The sequence below is a fragment of the Aotus nancymaae genome, unplaced genomic scaffold (genome assembly GCF_030222135.1).
Source record: "Aotus nancymaae isolate 86718 unplaced genomic scaffold, 86718_ANA_hifiasm-v0.15.2.pri h1tg000046l, whole genome shotgun sequence".
Taxonomy (NCBI): Eukaryota; Metazoa; Chordata; class Mammalia; order Primates; family Aotidae; genus Aotus; species Aotus nancymaae.
Window position 1 is genome coordinate 6,864,066 of NW_026988460.1, and position 15,093 is coordinate 6,879,158.

At 43.8% G+C, this 15,093-nt stretch overlaps 1 protein-coding gene across 1 annotated transcript in view; it reads left to right on the forward strand.

Annotated features, from left to right (window-relative positions):
• The window catches only part of GXYLT2 (glucoside xylosyltransferase 2), a 90,947-nt gene that overhangs the window by 10,849 nt on the left and 65,005 nt on the right, over positions 1–15,093 (forward strand). The window contains exon 2 of the mRNA XM_012474206.3: positions 10,561–10,753. Within this exon, the coding sequence (XP_012329629.3) occupies positions 10,561–10,753 (193 nt within the window). The remainder of the gene's footprint in view (positions 1–10,560; positions 10,754–15,093) is intronic.

Below are 15,093 nucleotides of genomic sequence, written 5' to 3' on the forward strand. Positions count from 1 at the left end.
AAGCTGGAAATTAGTTGGGGAGACCATTTTTCTTCGTTTCCTCCCTCTAAGTTTCAAAGTCCTTCATGTTCTTTTTCAGGAAATGAGAAATACCCCTTTGCGGAATATGTAATCCTCATGTAATTCTTCTCCCTCGTATGTCAACAGCCATTTATTTCAGCACTGCCGATTCATATTTTAAAATCTCAATAACATGTTAATTTGGAAAGAAGAAAGAGATGGAGAAATAAAATCTCCTATATGTCAGGAACAATCATAAAGGAAAAAATGAAATGAGAATAGTCCAGGTCCCTTCATAGAATAAACACAAATGTGAATGACCTCCACGAATGGCAAATGGATGGATTAGGAAGGTAGAGATGGTGAAGGTCTGTTGTGGAAATCGTTCCCTGCACATGAGCACTCGAGGAGGCTGGGCATGGGAGACCGAAGTCCAGTCCATGCCAGGAACCTTGCGTAGAGGCTTCATCTGCTCAGAGAGGGCTCTTTTTCTAACTTACTTATGTGTGGTTCCAAATGTAACATGATGATTAAAAGCATGGCCTCTTAAGTCCAGTTCTCTGGATTTGAATCCTTGCTGTGACACTGATTTTAAAGGTTATGTATGTGCACGATGATATCTAAAAGCAAACACACACACGTATATGCATAGCTGTAATCACCAACGTTAGGCACTGAATACCTACTATGCATTAGATCTAGACTTTGTTTAAGAATACAGTCTCACTGGGAGGCTAAGGCAAGTGGATCACGAGGTCAGGAGTTCAAGACCAGCCTGGCCAACATGGTGAAACCCCATCTCTACTAAAAATACAAAAATTAGCCAAGCATGGTGGTGGGCGCCTGTAATCCCAGCTACTCAGAAGGTGGAGGCAGAGAACTGCTTGAACCCGGGAAGTGAAAGTTATAGTGAGCTGAGATCGCGCCACTGTACTACAGCCTGGGTGACAGAGAGACACTCCATCTCAAAAAAAAAAAAAAAAAAGAATACAGCCTCATTTCAGATATCATGAGCCAAGCTAAATATGTACTATTAATAATTAAATGCATTTATCAAATAATGTCATTAGCCCTCCATGGAGTTTTTGGCACTCTGTTGGCATTATTCATATAATACCATGACTTCAAGGCAATTGCCAGCTCTTCTGTCTGTCTTGAAAGATTTATGATATTTGATTTAACTCGAAACCATGGGTCATTAAAAGTGATTTAACTTAGCAAAGTCTTTAGTGTCATCTGTGGGTTCTGAGCGAAGAATCTAATCATGGCATCAAGGGAGAACATTTTTGTCAGGGGATTCCTGCCTTCCAAAGCCTGTGGTTTGCAGGGAGCTTTAGGAGTGACTCTCACTGCCAACACTTGGCATGGCTATAATTATCCATCACCGGACTCTCCGTCTAGGGGCTGTATCGAAGTGTTGTTTCCACTTCCTTAACTGCCACTCTCGCCTCATTTGCAGACCTTCTCTGTGTTAAAATAGCAAAAATGGTTTCATCTTGCAAAACATTCCACTAGGGAAGGGGACACCACTAATCTATTCTTCCCATAAGGTGAGCATATTCAGCTTCTTAAAATTCATCTTCTACCATTTCCCCCCATGTATTTCTGTTTCCTTCTGTAAGTAAAACTAGTTGCCAACAGCACAGTTTGGGGCTGTATTTGAAAGAAGTGTGATTTTCCATCCAACTTACTCTGCCAGTCTGTATGGCAGCTTCAGGTGCACCTGAGTTAATTTAGCTTGACAGTTCAGGGAAGCACTGATAAGAGAACTAGCAGGAAACAGCAGAGAAGAGGGTCTGAGTAGAACCAATTACTCGCTTTAATAATTCAGTGTGTTTTGCAGTAATAGGCTACAAAGTAAATAGCACTACACATAAATGCCGTATTTCATTATTTATACACTCCAGAAATTGAAGTTTAATTAAGTTGCACGCTTGAGACTTTTAAGCGATTAAGGAGACGCTTGTCTCAGGCACCATGGAGAGGAAGCATGGAAGTTGCTTCTCCCTCCAAGCATTCTGTGTTATTCTGAATATCATTTTTCATTTGAGTGTGGGGAACACTCAAGCCAGGACAACTGGGGCAACATTTTCGAAACTTCACTTGTTCCCACATGGCATCACAATTCTTTTTTTTTTTTTTTCTTTTTGAGATGTAGTTTTGCTCTTGTTGCCCGGCTGGAGTACAGTGGCTCGATCTTGACTCACTGCAACCTGCGCCTCCCAGGTTCAAGTGATTCTCCTGCCTCAGCATCCCTAGTAGCTGGAATTACAGGTGCCCACCACCACACCCAGCTAATATTTTTGTATTTTTAGTAGAGATAGAGTTTCACCATGTTGGCCAGGCTAGTCTCGAACTCCTGACCTCAGGTGATCCACCCGCCTTGGCCTCCCAAAGTACTAGGATTACAGGCAAGAGCCACTGCACCTGGCCCACAAGTCTTATAATACTGCTACACTACCATTACCTGCTTTAAAATTTTTTGCAACATCTATCCATGTTATAAACATAAGTGCATTGATGTATTTATTTAATAACAGCTTTATTGCAGTTTAACTCAAATACCTTTTAAAAGTATACAGTTCAGGCCGGGCATGGTGGCTCACACCTATAATCCCAGCACTTTGGGAGGCTGACATGGGCAGATCACGAGGTCGGGAGTTCAAGACCAGCCTGGTAAACATGGCAAAACCCTGTCTCTATTAAAAATACAAAAAAAATTAGCTTGGCATGGTGGTGCATACCTGTAATCCCAGCTACTTGGGAGGCTGAGGCAGGAGAATTGCTTGAACCAGGAGGTTGCAGTGAGCTGAGGTCGCACCACTGCACTTCAGCCTGGGCTACAGAGCAAGACTCTGTCTCAAAAAAAAAAAAAAGTGTACTATTCTGTGGTTTTTAGTTTATTCAAAGAATTGTGCCTTCATCACCACCATCGAATTTCAGAACATTTTCACATTTTCATCACCCCAAAAAGAAACCCTGTACCCATTAAGCCATTAGTCACTTCCCATTTGCCCCTCCCCCTCGTTACTGACAGCCATTAATCTCTTCTCTTCTCTTCCACCCTCCCTTTCTCCCTCCCTTCCTTTTTTCCCTCACTTTCTTCCCTTTCTTTCCTTTCTCTCTTTCTTTTTTTTTGAGTCAGTCTTGCTATGTCGCCCAGGATGGAGTACAGTGGTATGATCTTGGCTCACTGCAACCTCCACCCCCTGGGTTCAGGTGATTCTCCTGCCTCAGCCACACGAGCAGCTGGGATTGCAGGCACCCACCACCATGCCCAGATAAGTTTTGTATTTTTAGTAGAGATGGGGTTTCTCCATGTTGGCCAGGCTGGTCTCAAAGTTCTGGCCTCACGTGATCAGCCCTTCTCATCCTCCCAAAGTGCTGGGATTACAGGCATGCACCACCACACCTAGCTAATATTTGTATTTTTAGTAGAGATGTGTTTCTCCAGGGTGGACAGGTTGGTCTCAAACTCTTGATCTCAAGTGATCCGCCCACCTTGGCCTCCCAAAATGATGGGATTACAGGCGTGAGCCACCGCACCTGGCCTCATTAATCTACTTCCTATTTCTGTGGCTTTGCCTATTCTGGACTTTTCTTAAATGTGGAATCATAAAATATGTGGCTTTTTACATTTTCATGACGTTCACAGGTTTACTGTTTTCAAGGCTCATTTACGTTGTAGCATGCATTGTATTGTACTTGATTCCTTTTTATTGCCAGTTACTATTCCATTGTATGGATATACCACATTTGATGTATCAGTTCACCAGTTGATGGACATTTAATTTGGACTTTTTGGCTATTTGGAATAATGCTGCTATTTGAACATTTGTGTGTAACCTTTTATATGGACACATGTTTTCAATTCTTGTAGGTATATAACTAGGAGAGGAACTTCTGGATCATATGGTGCCTTCTGTATTTAACGTTCTCAGGAATAGCCAAACCTCTCCAAAGTGGCTGTACCAGTTTCTAATACCACCAGCAATGTTTGAGGGTCCTAGTTTCTCCACATCCTAAGTACATTTATTTTTAAAAGAAATTTTATATTGGAAAGCCAGAAATTGTCAGTAATAACATAAATAGAAGGTAATTGTCAAATCAAACACTAAGAACACAAAATGTTGTTCATTTCTGGCTTGATATCCTTGCCTACTAAAGGTTCTATTGTCTTTTCAATTGAAAGGGAGGATTAGGCAATATCAGAAAAGTGTTCAAGACATATAAGCAGCAAGCTGAGTCGAGTGCAGTGGCTCATGCCTGTAATCCCAATACTTTGGGAGGCTGACGGGGGAGGATCACTTGATCCCAGGAGTTCAAGACCAGTCTGGGAAATATAGTGAGACTCCTTCTTTACAAAAATATAAAAACACAAAAGAGTAAGAAAGGCCAGGTGCAGTGGCTCACACCTGTAATCCCAGCACTTTGGGGGGAACAAGGCAGGCAGATCCCAAGGTCAGGAGTTTGAGTCCAACCTGGACAACATGGTGAAACCTAGTCTCTACTAAATATACAAAAATTAGCTGGGTATGATGGTGGGTACCTCTAATCCTAGCTACTTGGGAGGCTGAGGCAGGAGAATCATTTGCACCTGGGAGGTGAAGGTTGCAGTGACCTGGGATTGCGCCATTGCACTCCAGCCTGGGAGACAGGGCAAGACTTTATCTCAAAAAACAAAACAATAATTAAAAAAAAAAGAATAGGAAAATATTAAAATTCTTAAAACATATCAAGCTTAGACTTTCTTGTTCTTAGACGTTGAAAAAGCACTGAAAATGGAATAGCTTTCTCACTGTGTGACTCAGTGTTATTTGCTATATCGGAGTCTAAATGTTTACTAGCACCTATGCATCACCCCATTGGAATATGTGGAATTAGGAGGCAGTAGGTCTTATGCAAGACCATTTCCACTTACACTGTACAAGTAATCCAGAGATGGCTGGGGTAGCGTTTGCTATGCTTTTTGTTTTCTTCTCTTAGTCTGATGTTTTCCTTTAGAACTTGGGTAGATTTGGCTGGGTGTGGTGGCTCATGCCTGTAATCCCAGCACTTTGGGAGGCCAAGACAGGTGGATCACAAGGTCAGAAGACCAAGACCATTCCTGGCCAACATGGTGAAACCCCGTCTCTACTAAAATACAAAAAATTAGCCATTAGCCAGGCATGGTGGCACGTGCCTGTAGTCCCAGCTATTTGGGAGGCTGAAGCAGGGGAATCGCTTGAACATAGGAGGCGGAGGTTGCAGTGAGCCAAGATCATGCCACTGCACTCCAGCATGGTGACAAAGCAAGACTGTCTCAAAAAAAAAGGAAAAAAAAGAACTTGGGTAAATTTGAGAAACTATCAAAATTGCTATTTTTTTGATAGGATCATAGATATTAACCCAGTAATTCCATTTCTAGGAATGTAGTCTTAAGGGAAGGAGGAGAGGTGAGATGTGAGCTCAGATCCCTGGTTCCTGACCATAGCTGAACTATGGGTGATAACAAGTGTGTTAATATGCGGACTCCAGGACCTCACCCAAGACCCATGGAATCAGAATCCTGTGGGTTGGGAGTCTGCAGAATGACAAACACTGCAGATGATTATGATGCATGGCCGGGTAGGGAATCCCCTGCCCTACATGGTGTCTGGCCTCTCTTCCAGCCACAAAACTGGAATAATGGTCAAGATTTGGGTAAGGGTCATAGCAGTGAGCAACAGGGAAGGAATGGGTCAGTGGACATTTCAAAGGATCGATCAGGTGAATATGAGCAAGGCAGAAAGAGTCAAAGTTAATTAGAAACATCTTTTTAGGACCAGTGTTATGACTCTCATTTTGACTGCTAAGTTGTAAGTTTGTTTTAAATTGGATTGAGGAGGAGGGGATTTATTGACTTAATAACAAAAGTGCCCAAGGTTAGGGTCAGGTGCACCTAGATCCAGGTAGTATCACCAGAGATCTGTCCTGCCGTCATCTGGCCCTGCTTTTCCACTGTGATTAGTCGATTCCTGTTCAGGCTCTACCAGCTTGGTTACCGGGATCGTTGCCATCAGCCCCTGCCTTAGCAAGAGGTCCTTAAAATTCCTGGACAGCAAATGTTCACTCCAGTCCTCTTTTATAAAGTAAAAATAAGAACATTATTAACCATTAGTTAGAGCACTGCTGGAATTCCCTATCACCCACTCCCTGCCCAATCCTAGTCATTCAAGGGGTTAAGAATTTCTAGGTCCCTAGACTGCACTCCCCTGGGTCCTCACAGTCTTGAGTGACATTTGAGAGGTGCTGAGTGCCATCAGTAGGAGGTGGTGAAAGCCACACCATACCAGGGCCCTTAAACTTTATTATGCATTGTGACTGCATAGCACTAACACTGATTACCTAAAGCCTGAGATGTTTCATGTAATGTGAGAAGTAATAGGGTGAGGCCAGCAAAGGTCTCATTAAATCCCAGCCACTGATACTTGAACTGGCACCAGGAGAGGTTTTATTTTTCTTTTTTAGTACCTGTCACCAGACACTGTGAAAGATTGTTGTCCCTAGCCCCTGCTTTTTGTACTGTGCAGACCCAAATCACTGAAGCCTGCAAAGAAGAGAAGAGGTGGCCTGCTGTCTTGCAGGGCAGTGCATGCTTTTTTTAATTAAAAAAAAAAAAGTCAAATAGTTTGGGGCCACAAAAAAATATAGATAATAACAAAATGAAGTGCCCACCACTCAGCTTAAGGAATAAGATTTTAATCAGAAATAACCACTATCGGGCTGGGCATGGTGACTCACGCCTATAATCCCAGCACTTTGGGAGGCCAAGGCAGGTGGATCACTGGAGGCCAGGAGTTCCAGGCCAGCCTGGCTAACCTGGCAAAACCCTGTCTCTACTAAAAATACACACAAAAAAGTAAACAGGCATGGTGGCCTGCACTTGTAGTCCCAGCTATTCGGGAGGCTGAGGCATGAGAATTGCTTGAGCATTGGAGGTGGAGATTGCAGTGAGTTGAGATTTCACCACTGCACTCCAGCCTGGGCAACAGAGTGAGATTCTGCCTTAAAAAAAGAAAAGAAAAAGGAAATAACCACTATCCTGCTTTTGTTTTTGTTTTATTTTGTTTGAGATGGAGTCTAACTCTGTTGCCCAGGCTGTAGTGCAGTGGCATGATCTCAGCTCACTGCAACCTCAGCATCCCAGGTTCAAGCAGTTCTCCTGCCTCAGCCTCCCAAGTAGCTGGGATTACAGGCACACGCCACCATGCCTGGCTAAATTTGTATTTTTAGTAGAGTCGGGGTTTCACCATGATGGCCAGGCTGGTCTGGAACTCCTGATCTCAAGTTATCTGCCCACCTTGACCTCCCAAAGTGCTGGGATTACAGGCATGAGCCACCGCACCGGCCTGTTATTCTTCATCCTCTGGTCTTATGTTGGTACATGCCAGTCTGGTTTATCTTTTCTACACCGCTATATGATATTCACTTTAAAAACATAGCAAATATGCCAGGTGCGGTGGCTCACACCTATAATCCCAACACTTTGGAAGGCCGAGGCGGGTGGATCACTTGAGGTTGGGAGTTCGAGATGAGGCTGAGGCAGGAGTGTCACTTGAACCCTGGAGGCAGAGGTGGCAGGGGGGCGCCGAGATGGTGCCATTGCACTCCAGCCTGGGCAACAAGAGCAAAACTCCATCTCAAAAAAGACAAAAAAACAAAACAAAAACCCCATAGCAAATATATTCACTTTTCTCCTTTGCATGGTCACTGAAGTTTATTTCCAATTTTTCGTTACCAGTAAACAGGGCTGCTGTGAACATTCTTGCATAGGTCTTGTGCAAATGTGCAAGAGTTTCTGCAGGTTACACATGCAGGAATCGGACTGGAGGGGTGGAGGTTGTACATCCATCTTCACCTGTGCTTAATGTTGCCAAGTGGCCCTCCAAAGTGTTCAGTCCAACTTGCACTGTCCCCACCAGTGCCTGCGCTGTCCCCTGCCCCATGTTCACATGAAAGCTCAGTATGGTCAAGCTTCTATTTTATTTTGTAATTTTTGTCAATCTTAAAATAAATGAATCTATTATTTGGATTTATGCTTCCCTGATTACTAAGATTAAAACTTGTTATCTTTGCAGAAGCCCAATATGGACAGCTAAACCAGAAGGAGTTGTTCTGTTTGGGGGCAGGCAAGGGTGTTCGTATTTAAGATACCTAAGTGATTGCCTTTATGTTGTTAGTCTGTTTGAATCATGCACATATCCCTAAATATCGAGCATAATTTTAAACAAATGAGTTTGCATTAAATCTCTTTTGTAGCGTATTTCAGCTAGTGTCTTGACTGATTTTTAGAAATTGACTGTCATTTTAGCTTTATCTATAACATCTCCTTCATGCCTCTTTACATGTTAATTGGGAGTTGGCCTTAATAGCGAACATGAAAACCCACCCATGAAGCCAAGGAAGAGACCAGGCATGTGAGTCTTTCCAGTGGGGGTCCTTACATTCTTCAGGCAGACCCCTGATTTAGTGCCGTTGTTCTGCTGTCCTCTCTGCATGGCATGCTCCTCCCCAAGATGGGCACATGGCTCACTACCTCCCCTCCTGCAGGTCATTTGCAGAGCTCACCTTAGTGAGGCCTTTTCAAACGTGGCACTGTCAGGAATATACTGCCCCAGCCCGCCAGCAACACCTGGTACCCCCATCCTGCTCCACTGTGTATTCCTTTCGTAGTACTCATCACTGTCTAGCTTTCTATATAAGTTATTTAGTTACCATGTGCTTTGACTACTGTTTCTGTGTTTCCCTTAATTCCTCACAGAATGTAACTTTTTCCAGTGCAGGTGTCTTTGTTTTGTTCACTGCTGTCTTCATAGAATAATGCCTACACAAAATAGTACTTAGTAAAGATTTGTTGATTAATAAATGGGCTAGAGTTAGCAAGGAAAAGAGGGCAGAGAAGAGCATTTCTGAGAGAAAGAGAGACCGACAATGTATGTGCCAAGACCTGGAGCCAACACAGCATGGTCTCATGCACTGAAGTGAAACAGAATATGACTGTGATTATGAATGGCTGTCTCTCCAGGTTGGGGTGCTGGGGGCAGTTGTGAGAGATATAAGTAGGAGCCATAGTCAGCAGCTTGGACTTACCTTGGAGGCAGTGGGGAGCTATTGCATGATTTTATTAAAGAGAATAACGCAATCCTATTTGCATTTTAGAAGAACATCACCCTGGTACCAACCAGGAGAAAGCATAGGCTGGGGGTTAAAGATAACACTGGAGACAGGTGGACCACCCAGAGGGCTTTCTCAGTGATCCAAGGGAAGGGAGATGGTGGCCTCACCAGATAATGGCAGGGAGAATGGAGAGAAGTGGACAATTTCCAGAGATACTTGGGATGTCTCTACTGTCTTTTCCTGTGATTCCCAAAGTAAATGGAATCCAAGTAACTCTCTGCATCTGGTCTTAGCTGAGCCATGAGGCCGTGCTTCTACTAAGCATGCTTGTAAGTAATCAAATTGGGAAGCTTTCCAAAATGCTCCACCCACATCTTCAACTTTCCTCCTGGTGAAAGAAATCTGGAGCAAGACTGCCATTATTCAACCATGCAGTGAATAATGGAGCAGCAAGCTGATTGAACTCGAAGTTTTTGGAAGGAAGGTAGCATTTGACATCCAAGTTCCCCTGGTCTCCAAATCTTTTGTGCAAGTAAATTAGTTTCATTTGTCTCAGGGCACCTTTTCCAGGCCAACTTCTTCCAACTAGCCTGCAAATGTTTCTCAGTGGTGTGTTTGAGGCTTGGCTGCATCCCCTCGTCTGGAACAAATATTTTATTACTAGGAAATAGCTGGATGATGATTCTGGACCCTTGGACTCTATCCCTCTGTCAGCTGTTGACTCAGTATTTGATACCTTGATCATTTTCAGTTTAACCTGCCCCCTTTCCTGGCTGTTTCTCATTAATGTGAATTTCATACTGGAAGATGAATTTTATACCACCACCTCACCAGTATTGGCGAGACAGTCAGGATTAACACCTGAGATGTAGTCAGGGCACATATGTTGTTTTCTTTGCTCACCTCCCAGACGTGCATGACTTTCTTTGGTCCAGTGGTCATGCATTCCACCCCAACTTAAAAACATCCAGATGATGGGAATATCTTGTTGCTTGTTTCACATGGGAAAGCCACAACCCACCCTCCTCTTGTTCAAGTTGCATTCAAATCTAATTTTCATGGCCTGTGCAAGTGGGAGCTCCACAGCCCTGTGTCAGCTGTCGATGTTTAGCAATACTATTTCCAAACATGGGCCAGTAGGCAGCCAGCAGGCACTAGACAGCTGAGTGCTGGCAGAAAAAGCCTCAGACACCTATAGCAGTCCAAACAGTGACTCATCTTGCTATTGCCAGGATAAATATAGGAATAAATGGTATTTTTCTCCAAGCAGGAAGAATTGTCAAAATGCTTATCACTGTATAAAATATAACAGATTGTGCCTGATCATGTTTTGAAATGTTCTAACCATTCACTAGCTGGTTTTTTGTTGTTTTTACTTTTTTGAGTTCAGTAATAGCTTTAACTTGTTTTCCTTCTTTCTAGGAGGCCTGGAGAACCCAGGAGTTTCCAAGCTGTGCTGCCACCCGAGCTCTGGATCCACCTAGCTGTGGTGGCCTGTGGCAGTCGGCTGGAGGAGACACTGGTCATGCTGAAATCAGCTGTGCTCTTTAGCCACAGGAAGATCCAATTCCACATCTTCACTGAAGACTCTCTGAAGCCCGAGTTTGATAAGCAGGTGAATTTGCAGAAATCACGGCCCAGTGTTTTACTGAGTACAAACAGACTACCTTTTAGGAACTGCATATTCTGTTGACTAATGTATTTTGGTGCATGTTCAATTGTGTGACCTAGAACACTTGACTCTGAGCCTTGCTTTCTGGTAATACAGGGATAATTACACCTACCTCATAGGGATATGGTGAGAATTGAATGAGGACAGAGTCTCACTCTATTGCCCAGACTAGAGTACAGTGGTGTAATCTCAGCTCACTCACTACAGCCTCAACCTTCTAGGTTCAAGTGATCCTCCCACATCAGCCTCTCAAGTAGCTGGGACTATAGGCATGTACCACCATGCCTGGCTAATTTTTGTATATTTTTTAATACAGAGACAGAATTTTGCTATGTTGCCCAGGTTGGCTTAAGCGACCTACCTACCTAGGCTTCCCAAAGTGCTGAGATTACAGGCATGTGCCACTGTGCTCAGCCCCTGTTTCTTTTTTCTTTTTCTTTCTTTCTTTTTTTTTTTTTTTATGACAGAGGCTTGCTCTGTCACCCAGGCTGGAGTGCAGTGGTACAATCTCAGCTCATTGCACCCTCTGTCTCTTGGGTTCATGCGATTCTTCTGCCTCAGCCTCTCAAATAGCTGGAATTATAGGCATACACCCCCATGCCTGGCTAATTTTTGTACTTTTAGTAGAAACAGGGTCTCACCATGTTGACCAGGCTGGTCTTGAACTTCTGATCTCAAATGATCCACCTGCCTGTCCCTCCCAAAGTGCTGGGGTTACAGGCATGAGCCACGGTGCCTGGCCATTCTTTTTTTCTTTTTTTTTTGAGACGGAGTTTCGCTTTTGTTACCCAGGCTGGAGTGCAATGGCGCGATCTCGGCTCACCACAACCTCCGCCTCCTGGGTTCAGGCAATTCTCCTGCCTCAGCCTCCTGAGTAGCTGGGATTACAGGCACGCACCACCGTGCCTGGCTAATTTTTTGTATTTTTAGTAGAGACGAGGTTTCACCATATTGACCAGGATGGTCTCGATCTCTTGACCTCGTGATCCACCCGCCTCGGCCTCCCAAAGTGCTGGGATTACAGGCGTGAGCCACCGCGCCCGGCCTGGTTTTTTTTTTCATATACAGTTGTGTATCTGTATGTTTGTACATATAGATATGCATATGTATATGTATGTATACATACATACAAATGTATATATCCTGATTAAATTGTATTTGTAAGGTTTAAGTGAAGCAACCGAGGTTCGAATGAGGCAACTGAGGCCAGTTATTGAAATAAAGAAATTTAATCGGCTCCTGGGCAAGGTTCTGCGGTCCGACAGGAGGGGCCGGAGAAGTCGCGCGGACTTCCTGAGGTGTAGAGTTTTTATGGCTAGAAGTGAGCAGCGAGTAGGGTGCCCTGATTGGTCATGGGGAGTGGGAAGTGGGCGGGGCAGACTGCTATTGGTAGGTAGGCTGTCGGGCGGGACTTCCTTTGGCGGAAAGCGGGCAGGGCAAGATGTAGATGTAGGTAGGCGTGTCCGAGCTCCTGAAGAGGCAGCCGGCCTTACAGTATTTCTTTCACAAAATCAGGATTATACTCTGTATATTGTTGTGGAACTTGCTTTTCTGCACTTAAAACTGTATCATCAGCCTTGTTCCAGTATTCTTACCTCATTCTTTTTGGTGACTACATACTATTTTATTACATGGCTGAGTCCTCATTTATTTGACTATTCTGATACTGAAGAACAGGTAATGAGTCTTTTCCAGTAAAAGAGAAGAGCTTTGGAAAGGCCTCTTCTCCCAGGGTAGATACACACATGACCTTTGCAGATGAGGCTTTGTTTTCCTTGAGAGTTTTCTCTTGCAGTAAGTTCTCGAATGGTGGCAGAGCGAGAGGCTGGTTTGCTTTGTGTCCACTAACTTGAGTCAGCAGTGCTGTATGCTGTCACCAGGCTGGCTGCACTAATGAGAAATGCCCAAAAAAAAGCATGTTGGGCTAAGAAAGGCTTAAAATAGAAAGATAGAAAATGTGTTACATTTGAGTAGGAAAAAAAAATCATCTCGACATCTTTACCAAGAGAAACTAGGGAGGAAATAGACTTGGGGCTTTGGAATTGATTGGAAAATGCCTTGTAAAAGATTTGAGTCAGGGGAAGGGTAAAGGAAAAAGGCTGAAACTCTAATAGTTAGCTCAGAAGCGGAAGTATAAAGGAAATGATAATGAGAATATATCGCTTTTATCAAGGGCTTATGATTTATGAGTTCATCTCATTTAATCCCCATAATCTTCAAAGGTAACCTTTGAAAAAGGTAATCATCAGGTCCCAATTTTACAGACTGAGGTCATTGAGCCTAGAGAACTTTAGCAATTTGCTCATCAGGGTTCAGGTCAAGCGTATTGGCTCAACCTTCCATGGAATTAATCGCTATACCATACTACCTCCTGAACTAGTAGGCAGAAGACTCAAATTCAAAACTCATCTCCACTGTGTACTTGCTATATGACCTTGGGTAAGTCTTTTGGCTTTTTGAGCCTCAGTTTCTCTATCTGCTACTTGAGGCTAGCAGGTTTGATAAAAGAGATGGTAGATCTGTAATCTGGATAGGTCAGATCAGACTACAGTAACAACTCCCCCAGAACTCAGACACTTTTCATGTGCCTGCAGCTTGTCTCCCAGGGGACAGGGCCTCCATTCTGCACAGCCTCTTAGGTTTGGGATGGAAGTAGACTGAGACTATTCATGTGTTAGCTACACTTGCCAGAGCATTTGACATCTGTAGTTCCTGGGATGCCATGGCAGGAAAGAGACTAGACAGTCATAACCCCGCCTTTCATTCCCTCAGTGTGGCAGTGACACAGGTTTTTCCTTGCATGTTGAACTGGCTAGAAGTAGTCACAAGCCCATCCAACTGCAGGGGGCTGAGAAGTGCTCTATAGCAGAATGGACAGAAGCTGGCTATGTGCAGACACTAGTCATGTCTTGTATAATATCTGTCTACTTAGTATTTATTGAGTACCTGCTGCATGCTAAAAAGCAAGGTTGTGGGGATTGAGCAGAACAAAATACAGACTTGGACTTTAAAAGGGGAAGGGAAGGGCCAGGTATGGTGGCTCACGCCTGTAATCCCAGCACTTTGGGGAACTGAGGTAGCTGGATCACCTGAGGTTAAGAGTTCAAGACCAGCCTGGTCAACATGGTAAAACCACATCTCTTCTAAAAATACAAAAATTAGCTAGGCGTCATGGAGTGTGCCTGTAGTACCAGATACATGGGAGGCTGAGGCAGGAGAATTGCCCAAACTGGAAGGTAGAGGTTGCAGTGAGCTGAGATCGCGCTATTGCACTCCATCCTGGATGACAGAGCAAGACTCTGTCTCAAAATAAATAAATAAATAAGGGAAGGGAAGGGAAGACAGATGGGCACATGTACGTGTAACCATATCTATTTTGCAGGTTGTACTTTGCAAGGAGGCCCCCAGTGGTTCCACCTCCTGTTATACACAGCCTGGTATACTTCCCTCCTACACTGTCCCAGGGTCTTTTGTGTGACTAATAGGACAGGGCGGAAGGGACAGTATGTCACTTCTGAGATTAGGTTACAAAAGGCACTTTACCTTCCATCTTGGATCAGTGGGTCTGGGGGAAGACAGCTACCATGTCAGAGTAGCCCTCTGGAGAGCCCTGCATGGTGAGACACGAAGGCCCCTTGCCAGCACTGGTGTGTGAGCTGGGAAATCCTCCAGCCCCATCAAGCCTTCAGATGACCATAGCCCTGTAATCTCATGAAAGGCCCTGAGACAGAACAACCCAGCTCCTACATTTTCAATCCTAAGAAACTATGTAAGATCATAAATGTTTGTGGTTTTGTTTACTTTTATTTTTACTATTTGAGACAAGGGGTTTCACTCTGTTGCTCATTACAGTGGCTCACTGCAGCCTTGAATACCTGGGCTCAAGCAATCCTCCCTCCTCAACATCCCCCAAGTAGCTGGGACTATAGCCGTGTGCCTCCACGCCTGGCTCATAACAATTATTATTATATATTATATTATAATATATTATATATATTACATAATAATAATTATATATATATATGTTATGTTTATATATAGCTGGACATGTTGGCGCATGCTTGTAGTCCTAGCTACTGAGGAGTCTGAGGCATGAGAATTGCTTGAACCCAGGAAGCAAAGGTTACAGTGAGCCAAGATTACACCACTGCACTCCAGCCTGGGTGACAGAACGAGACTCTGTCTCAAAAAAATAAAAATAAAAATAATAAAAAATATACATATATATTTTTTGAAACAGAGTCTCACTCTGTCACCCAGGCTGGAGCGCAGTGGCATGATCC